Genomic DNA, 8909 nt, shown 5'->3' with positions numbered 1-8909 from the left:
GTGAGCGGCGGAGGGAGGGCTGGGGGCTGGGGCCTGGGGGCCTGCCGCTGGGTCAGGCCCGTCCTCTGTCCTCTGTCCCCCCTCACAGCGGCCCGGGAGGCTCTGTGGGCTGAGCTCAAGGCGGGGGCGGAGTCTGGCTGGGACTTCTCTTCACGCTGGCTCATCGGGAGCCCGGACCCCAGCTCGCTCAGCAGCATCCGGACCAGCAAGCTGGTGCCTGTGGACCTCAACGCCTTCCTGTGCCAGGCGGAGGGGCTGATGAGCAGCTTCCACGCCAGCCTGGGTGAGCGGCCGGGCGGGAGGGTCTGGGTGGAGGGGCTGGGTGAGCGGCCAGGCGGGAGGGGCTGGGTGGAGGAGCTGGGTGAGCGGCCGGGAGGGAGGGGCTGGGTGGAGGACCTGGGTGAGCGGCCGGGAGGGAGGAGCTGGGTGGAGGAGCTGGCTGAGCGGCCAGGCGGGAGGGTCCAGGCGGGAGGAGCTGGGTGGAGGACCTGGGTGAGGGGCCGGGAGGGAGGAGCTGGGTGAGCAGCCGGGCAGGAGGAGCTGGGTGGAGGAGCTGGGTGAGGGGCCGGGCGGGCGGGCGGGAGGGGCCAGGCAGGAGGACCTGGGTGAGCGGCTTGCGGGAGGAGGCTGGGCGCGTCTGGCTGGGCCCTGCCTCGCCTCGGCCTTGGCGGTGGAGCTGGAAGGAGGACCTGGGTGAAGGGCCTCCCGCTTTGCAGCCCGATGGTACCTGCCCCCTCGTGCAGCCCGGGTGGGCGTGCACAGGGGGCCTACGTGCATCTCCACTCCCCCATTTTCTCACGGGGCAGGTCGTGCCAAACCCCTCCCTTCTCCCCTTCGAGCGGAGCCAGTGCCCTTCGGAGGATGAGCCGGGACAGGGCCGCACTGGCCGGGAGCCGTAGGGCCCCTTTGCTCAGGGAGTTCCGGGTCCTGGAGCCTGAGGTGGGGCGGGCTCCAGGTGGGCATGGCCTCTTGGCCCTTGAGGGTCACAGCAGGAGGCCAAGGGCAGGCCCGTTACTCCATCTAAATCACGTGTCCCCCAGGGAATGAGGCTGAAGCCACAAAGTACAGAAACCTGCGGGCCCGGCGCCTGGCCGCCCTGGAGGCCGTCCTGTGGGACCAGGAGAAAGGGGCCTGGTTTGACTATGACCTCGAACATGGAAAGAAGAACCACGAGTTTTACCCGACCAACCTGGCTCCTCTCTGGGCCGGCTGCTTCTCTGACCCCACCATGGCGGACCAGGCCCTCAAGTACCTGGAGGTGAGGAGCCAGCAGGGAGCTCTGGCCAGTGGCCGCCACGCCCTCCTGGGTCTCAGCTGCGGGTCCCACTGCGGCCACCAGGGGGCAGCTGTGAGCCCAGACGGGAAGGCCCAGGAGAGGAACCTCTGCTTTAGGGGGGCCCTGCCTCCTGGCTCCCCGCCAGCCCCACCCGCAGTCACAGTGCCTTCGGGAACCTTCCAGGACAGCCAGATCCTTACCTACCAGCACGGAGTCCCGACCTCGCTCCGGAAGACGGGCCAGCAGTGGGACTACCCCAACGCCTGGGCTCCCCTGCAGGACCTGGTCATCAGAGGTAGGAGCCGGGAGGCGTGTCCCAGGGTCCTCTCTCTCCAGCCGCAGGCCCGGTCAGAGCCAGTGGCCCGCGGTCCCTGGAAGGAGGGCACAGGCCGGCCCTGTCCCCCTCTGCGCCCCTGGGATGGGCTCTGCATCCTCAGGCCCTCCTCGGGGTGTCCTAGGTCTGGCCAGGTCTCCTTCACCCAGGACCCAGGAGGTGGCTTTCCAGCTGGCGCAGAATTGGATCCAAACCAACTTCCGTGTCTACTCCCAGACGTCAGCCATGTACGAGAAGGTGAGGGGGGGGGGAAGGGGGGAGGGGGGGCCTGCCCCTCCCCGTCAGGCTCTGCAAAGCCCCAGGCCCCCGGCCCCCGTGGCGGCCCCCCAGTGGCCATTCCCGGGCACTGCCGGGGTGGGAGACTCAGAGGTGAGCTGGCCTTGAGCCAGACCCGCCAGTGCGCCTCCCCGTGGTGAGAAGGGGAATTGTCAGGCTCTGCAAACCCCAGGCCCAGTGGCGGCCCCCAGTGGCTACTCCTGGGCACTGCAGGGGTGAGGGTCAGCTTGTCCTCTTGTCCCCAGTATGACATCAGCAGCGGTGGACAGCCAGGTGGCGGAGGGGAGTATGAAGTCCAGGTGAGTGGGCCCACACCCTACAGGGAATGATGGGGCTCTGCTCTCCCCACAGCTGACCTTGACCTTCCGCTCTAGGCCTGTTCTCCCATGGGGGAGGGTGCCCAGGGAGGAGCCTGGCACCCCTGGGCTAGACCTTCCGGGTTTAGGTCAGGGGACCCCACACCTGCCTGGAAGGATGAGGGGCCTTCCCCTGAGGCCTCGCCACTGGCCACCCTCTCTCCAGGAGGGGTTCGGCTGGACCAATGGCGTGGTCTTGATGCTCCTGGACCACTACGGCGACCGGCTGAGCTCTGCGGCCCAGACAGCTTTCCTGGAGCCCCTCTGCCTCGCAGCTGCCCTTCTGCTCAGCCTCCTGCTGCGGTGACGGCCCTGCCCCGTCGGCCTCAGCTCCTCCTCCGGCTCTAGCTCCCGCCTCATTAAACGTGTGCAGGCGTCCCTGCCTTCGGCCTCGTCCTTCTCCATCCCTGGGGACCCCATGCCCTCCTGGGCCTCCCGCCAGTCCTCAGAGTGGAGGGGGGCAGGGGAGGGCTCTGGAGGCCATGGGTGGCCCCTGGGTCCCTCCTGGAACTTTCCACCAGGCGGAAATCCTGCTTTGTGGGGCAGAACTAACCCTCCTACCCCGTGAACCTCAGCCCAGGGCCCCACACAACTCAGCCTCCCAGAATCACACGCCAAATACTTTATTGTTCTGCTGAGATGCTTACAAATACTGAGAATCACCCAGCCTGGACCCGCACCCAGGCCCAGCACTGGAGGGGGCGGGGCGGTGGGCTTAGTGTTAAGGCGGAAGGACTGCAGCCAGGCCGCCGGAGGCCTCGTCCTCTGCTCCACGGTCATCCCCTCCGGAGGCGGGACTTCAGGGTCCCCTCCTCTGAGCTCCTCTCCGGCTCAGGCTTCCTCAGGGAGCCCCGCACAGAACCCGAGGAAGGCCCTTCCAGCTTCCTCCTCCTCGGGACCGAGATACCCTGACTTCATCCCCTCTGGCTCTAAGCAAGGCACGAGTGGACGGGAGGGCTGGCCACGGCCAGCAGCTGTGCGTCGGCCTGGGGACGGGCTGGGGAGGGAGGTGTGAGGTCCCATTTCCCCAACATGAGATGCCTAAGGGCCTGGGCTGGAGAGATGATGGCACGTACCCTCAGATGGGCCCACAGCTTCAGCAGTGGGCAGAGCCACACAGCCACGGCAATTAGTATGTAACCATGGCAATGAAACGGTTACTATGGTGACCATGGTGATGGTTCTGCAAAAAGGGGATGGGGCTGACCCCTCAAAGATAAAACATGAGGCCTCTGGCCCTTGAGCAAAGTAATAAAAGTACAAATGCGGGCGGACGATGGGTGAGAGCAGGGCCTGAGCAGCACTGCCTGAGCTGCACCCCACTCTGGAGGCGGCTCTGCTCGGGCCCCCACGGCCCCTGCAAAGGAGGCTGAGGCAAGAGGGGATCTTTGGCAGATTCTGGTACCGTAATTGTCCTTGACACAGAACACATAGGGCAGGACCCTGCAGGGTTATTGCAAGTTCCGGGCTCCTGGGCTGCAAAACACCCCCCGCCCCGCCCCGCCCCCAGCCCTGGCTGGTTCTGCTTCTGCAGGAGGCCCGAGTTCAGCACCTCCCAGCAGGAGCTCCTCACAGGACAAAAGCCTGGCTCCGCTGGGCCCTCCCAGGGCCTCGGGACACGCCGCCTGGAGGCAGCCTGGGCCAGGGGGTGACTGTGTCCAGGGCCAGCAGAGAGCAGGAGGTCGGGCCTGGGCCCTGGGCCAGCCTGAGGGCCAGGAAGCCCACCCGTCAGTTCATGAACTGAGTGTAGCCCTCGGCTCCGGTGACAATGACGTCCATCCAGATGCGCATGGCCTCTGCAGACGGGGCCACCATGTAGTACAGCCGGTCGTGCGTCTTCACACAGAAGGTGAGGGCCGGGTTCGGGCTCTGCGGAGGAAAAGGGGAGCGTCTAAGACAGAGCCACCCAGACGTGCAGCTTTCTCCGGCCCGCCTCCCATCCACCCTGCCCCACCCTGTCCCCATGACGACCTGGAGCTCGGGGCTGAGCCCTACATGGACCCGAAGCCTAGCCCCCACCAGCCAAGCTGATGCTCCTGGGCCACTGGTTTGACTGTGGTCCAAGCTGAGATGTCCCCTCCTCGCCCCGGCAGTCCTGGGACCTGTCAGTCATGTACTTCCAGGTGGGGCCCTGGTCCTTAGCAACCCCAGGCACAAAAGAATTTCACAGATCAGACACCAAGGGCCATTCCTGTGAGGGCTGTTTCATCTCATGCATTCTCCTCTCTGCAAAAGCGGTGCAGGCAGCCCGGCCAGCCTGGCTCAGTGGTTGAGCATTGATCTATGAACCAGGAGGTCATGGTTTGATTCCCGGTCAGGGCACATGCCCAGGTTGCTTGCTCGATCCCCAGTGTGGGGCGTGCAGGAGGCAGCCGATCAGTGATTCTCTCTCATCATTGATGTTTCTCTCTCTCTTCCTTCCTCTCTTAAATCAGTAAAAAAATATATTTAAAAATGCGGTAATTGTAGTGACTGTCTATAGCAGTGATGGCGAACCTTTTGAGCTCGGCGTATCAGCATTTTGAAAAACCCTAACTTAACTCTGGTGCCGTGTCACATATAGAAGTTTTTTTGATATTTGCAACCATAGTAAAACAAAGACTTATATTTTTGATATTTATTTTATATATTTAAATGCCATTTAACAAAGAAAAATCAACCAGAAAAATGAGTTTGCGTGTCATAGGTTCGCCATCACTGGTCTATAGGGAGGGTACCTCGGTCACCAGAGTGAAGCTGAAACCTCTTTGGAGAAGGGGAGGAGGAGGAAGGAAGGGAAAGTTTACAGAGGGAGCGAGGGGCGGCCCGAGACTGCAGGGCCGGTGGAGGCCTTCGCTCCCAGCCTGCCCAGTGCCCGCAGTCCCTGGGCGCCCGCACCTTGGCCGCGCTGCGCAGGTGGTCGTAGTACACCTCCTCGATGGCCTGGAAGTAGATCACCCCCTTCAGTTTCGTCTCATGCTTGTCTGCAAAGGAAACAAGGGCCCGCTGAAGAGGCTGGGGGTGAGGGGGGCATGGAGTGGTGGTGCCCAGGCCCCAGGGCGGGGGCGTAGGCTCACGCACACCCACAGGACGGTGGGTTAGAACTCCACGGAGACACCACCACCCCCTATCGGAAGTCAGAAGTACACGAAAGTCACACAGCCGCTCTGGTCAAGTCTGGAGAAGGCAGGGGCGAGTCTGAACTGGGAGGCTAGGTGGTTTGGCTGTATCGACCCGTTTGTCCTTTGAGCCAATAAGCACACTTAGGAAAATGCACCTCACACGTGTGCAGATTAACACGCTTACACCGCTCCCCGCAGCGTGTCTGTATCACAGAAGACTGCAAACCGCCCAGGTGCCCCGCGTGGGAGGGCTGGAGAACCAGCCCACGTATGCGGCCCCGCAGCTGTGAGGGCGGCCAGACGTCTGCTCTGCAGACAGAAGGAGCTCTAACCTGCAGCCGGATATAAACACGGACACGGACACGGACACTCCGGGTGCAGAAGGCCTCTAAGGCGCACTCTCAGGAAAACAAGGGGTGCGCTCCCCTCTGTGCACGTCTGCTTGTTCCCCTTCCCTTAAAGCAACACTCAAAGCAACACCTGGTGTGGCTCAGCGGACAGAGCATCAGCCCATGGACCGAAGGTCCTGGGTTCGATTCTAGTCAAGGGCATGTACCTCAGTTGTAGGCTCCATCCCAGGCCCTGGTCGGGTGCGTCTCTCTCACATCCATGTTTCTCTCTCCCCCCCTCCCCCCTTCCACTCTCTCTAAAAATCAATAGGAAAATATCCTCAGGTGAGAATGAACAAAAAACAAGAGGAACACTAGATGGATTCAGAAGAAATCAATTCTCGAGAGTGGGGGCATAATTCCCAATTTAAACCTTTTCTGTGTTTTGATCTTGAACTATATGAACGCATTCACCTATTCGACTCTAATATTACAAAGTGGAAGGAAGTGCTGAGCATCTGGGGGCAGGTGGCAGGAAGGAGGAGGCTCGCTTCAGTGGAGGTGGCTGGGGGGGGGGCCGGGGGGCCGGCCATCTTGTTGCGGGTCCACACTGCCCAGGCCCTACAGCGACATCCTGGACAGCGAGCCCGGGACGTAAAGGAGAGACCACAGACAAGCACAAAGGCGGCATCCGGGCAATCCCTGCTCAGGTGGCGGTGGCTGGCAGTGTGCACCCTCCCCGCCCGGCTCCTTTCCGGCCCAAGTCATCGACCCGGTCCCGCTGCAGCCCCTCCTGGGCCCCGCACACCCTCTGCCCCGATGCTGAGGCCTGAGCTCCCCGAGGCGACTCTAATCCGCTGCCTCGGCTCACAGCTCACAGCGTCTCTGCCGGCTCCGCCCGGGCACCGCTGCCTCCTTGGCTTGGCCAAGGCCACGTACAGGCTGGTGCCGACAGGTCCCTCTGGCCCTGTCTCACACCCTCCCCTGCTCCAACCCCAAGCTCTCCCTGGCCAGGCTGAGCTGCTCATGTTCCTGTAAAGTGCGCTCTGCACACACATTGGGATGGCCTCCAGCCCGTTCCCTTGGCAAACTGCTAAGGAATGTGGGAGACCCACTGCCAGGGTCGCCACTGTGTGCATCTCCTCTGTATGGAGATTAGGCTGAACTGAACCCTCCTTCAAATCCAGAGACCAACTATGTGCCCAGCACACAGTAGGTGCTCATGAGTTAAATGAATGAGTCCCAGGCGCCAGGATCCAGTCCCCAGCCATCACGCTCTAGCGCTTTGTTCAGTAGCTGCCTCCCTGACAAGCTCCATGAGAGGGGCTGCGGCCACCTTGCTATCACCAGCGCCGAGAACAGTGCCTGGAACTTTTCAGATGCTTAGCAATTGCCGAGTAAATAAATGGATGAGCCTGGCCTGGGTGGCTCAGTGGTTGAGCATCGACCCAGGAACTAAGAGGTGGCCAGTTCAATTCCTGGTCAGGGTACATGACCAGTTGCAGGCTCAATCCCCAGTAGGGGGCGTGCAGGAGGCAGCCAATCAATGATTTTCTCTCATCATTGATGTTTCTCTCCCTCTCCCTTTCTCTCTGAAATCAATAAAAAAAAATTTGTTTAATAAGTAAATGAATGAACCAATCCATGGAGGTGACCCAGGGACACTCTGCACATTTGCCAGGGGTGGAGGAGAGGACAGACCCAGTGAGCCTGTGGCCCCCACTGGGGCTTGGCCTCTTCCGGAAGACCAGCTGTCAGGGTGAGCCCAGGCCTGCTTCGGGGAAGCCGTGTGGGAACTCACCCACATAATAGGAGAGGGTGCGCTTGAGCCGGTCGAAGACGAACCAGCGCTTCTTCCACGACTTGATCTTGCCGCCCATCTTGACCAAGTAGCCACGACAGACCTGGTGGGAGGCAGGAATGAGGAAGGACCCAATGCCCGGCCCTGAACCTTCCTTCCCTGAACCTCGAACCCTAACCTTCACAGAAGTGCCAGCACCTATGCCTGTATTGGCGGGGGGGTGGGGCGGGAACCTGTCTCCAACATCTCTTCAAGCTAGAACACTGGTCCTGGCCCAAGCCCAGGAGGGCCTCCGACCCTGGTCCCCTCCCCGCACACAGGCGACGCCCAGCACCCAGGCCACGCCCACCTTGCTGCTGAGCACCACGTGCAGACAGGTGTCCACGCCGTGGCCCGAGGACTCGATGTGGGTCTTCAAGTCAAAGTCCTCCTTCCGGATGGGCAGGTAGCGGGTCAGGGGTCGCGCCTGGGAGCAGAGGGCAGGGTCCACAGTCTCCTTGCTGCCCCATCGTTCCTTACCCCAGCTTCAGTTCTGCACCCCAAAGCCTGCCACCCTCCCTCCCTCGCCCACGGCCGTGGCTCTGCAGTGGCCCAGCGGGCAGCCATACTTGTCTTGTCCCCCCTCCCTGCCCCCGCCCTGCTCCTCTCCCTCCGGGGCTGAGTGGAATAAAGCAAGAGGCCACTGTGAGCAGGCTCTGGGAAGAGAAGCCGACAGGAAAGCTGGTCTCTGACGTCCCTGGTTGGGGTCACGCCCCTTCTCTGGGCCTCAGTGTCCTTAGGTGGACAACGTGGCTTTGAACGATCTAATCCCGAGGTCTGTTCCACCTCAGAAACTCCAAGACTAACTCCAGTCTGTACCTGCTTCCTCTCTGCTCGTCCTTTCTGGGAAGAACATTAGAATGGCACGAAAGGAAACATCACAGATTGTTTAAAGAAAAAACAAATGCACACCTTCCAGGAGGCACCCCAAAATGGGGCTCCCTGGGCCCACCGCCCCCAGCACACTCAGCCCACGGCAGGGGCTAGAGAGCCCACAGTGGCTACGGACCAGCAGGAGGGGAATTAGGCCCTGGCCAAAGATCCCAAACACAGAGGTGAAACTCACAGTTCTGATTATTTTTCTTTTTTTAATGTATTTTTATTGATTTCAGAGAGGAAGGGAAAGGGAAAGAGATAGAAACATCAAATGATGAGAGAGAATCATTGATCAGCTGCCTCCTGCACACCCCCCCACTGGGGATCAAGCCCACAACCTGGGCATGTGCTCTGACTAGGAATCGAACTGTGACCTCCTGGTTCATTGGTCGACGCTCAACCACTGAGCCGCACTGGCCGGCCATGGACTGATTATTTTTTCTCACTTCTCAGATCCAACCTGAGCAGCCTACCCCTGGGGTCAGGGAATCAGGAGCTGTGGCTGCTGTCACACAGGGCAG

The 8909-nt window shown here is 61.4% G+C and overlaps 2 protein-coding genes across 2 annotated transcripts in view; one reads left to right on the top strand and one right to left on the bottom strand.

Annotated features, from left to right (window-relative positions):
• The window catches only part of TREH (trehalase), a 5261-nt gene extending 2637 nt beyond the window's left edge, over positions 1 to 2624 (top strand). The window contains 6 exon segments of the mRNA XM_014450681.2: positions 14 to 283; positions 1041 to 1258; positions 1460 to 1571; positions 1735 to 1847; positions 2132 to 2185; positions 2409 to 2624. Of these exon segments, the coding sequence (XP_014306167.1) occupies positions 14 to 283; positions 1041 to 1258; positions 1460 to 1571; positions 1735 to 1847; positions 2132 to 2185; positions 2409 to 2549 (908 nt within the window). The 3' untranslated portion in view covers positions 2550 to 2624.
• A 225-nt stretch (positions 2625 to 2849) lies between these two features.
• LOC102442772 (pleckstrin homology-like domain family B member 1) lies at positions 2850 to 8014 on the bottom strand. The gene is made up of 4 exons (XM_006108699.3): positions 7823 to 8014; positions 7474 to 7576; positions 5120 to 5205; positions 2850 to 4111 (listed from the first exon to the last, which is right to left on the bottom strand). The coding sequence occupies exons 2-4, from the start codon at positions 7550 to 7552 to the stop codon at positions 3971 to 3973; spliced, it is 306 nt and encodes a 101-aa protein (XP_006108761.1). The 5' UTR covers positions 7553 to 7576; positions 7823 to 8014; the 3' UTR covers positions 2850 to 3970.
• Between the last annotated feature and the right edge of the window lie 895 nt (positions 8015 to 8909).

The sequence above is a fragment of the Myotis lucifugus genome, unplaced genomic scaffold, assembly GCF_000147115.1.
Source record: "Myotis lucifugus unplaced genomic scaffold, Myoluc2.0 scaffold_3163, whole genome shotgun sequence".
Lineage (NCBI taxonomy): Eukaryota > Metazoa > Chordata > Mammalia > Chiroptera > Vespertilionidae > Myotis > Myotis lucifugus.
The sequence above is the reverse complement of the archived record's forward strand: the minus strand, read 5'-3'. Positions and strand labels throughout refer to the sequence as shown.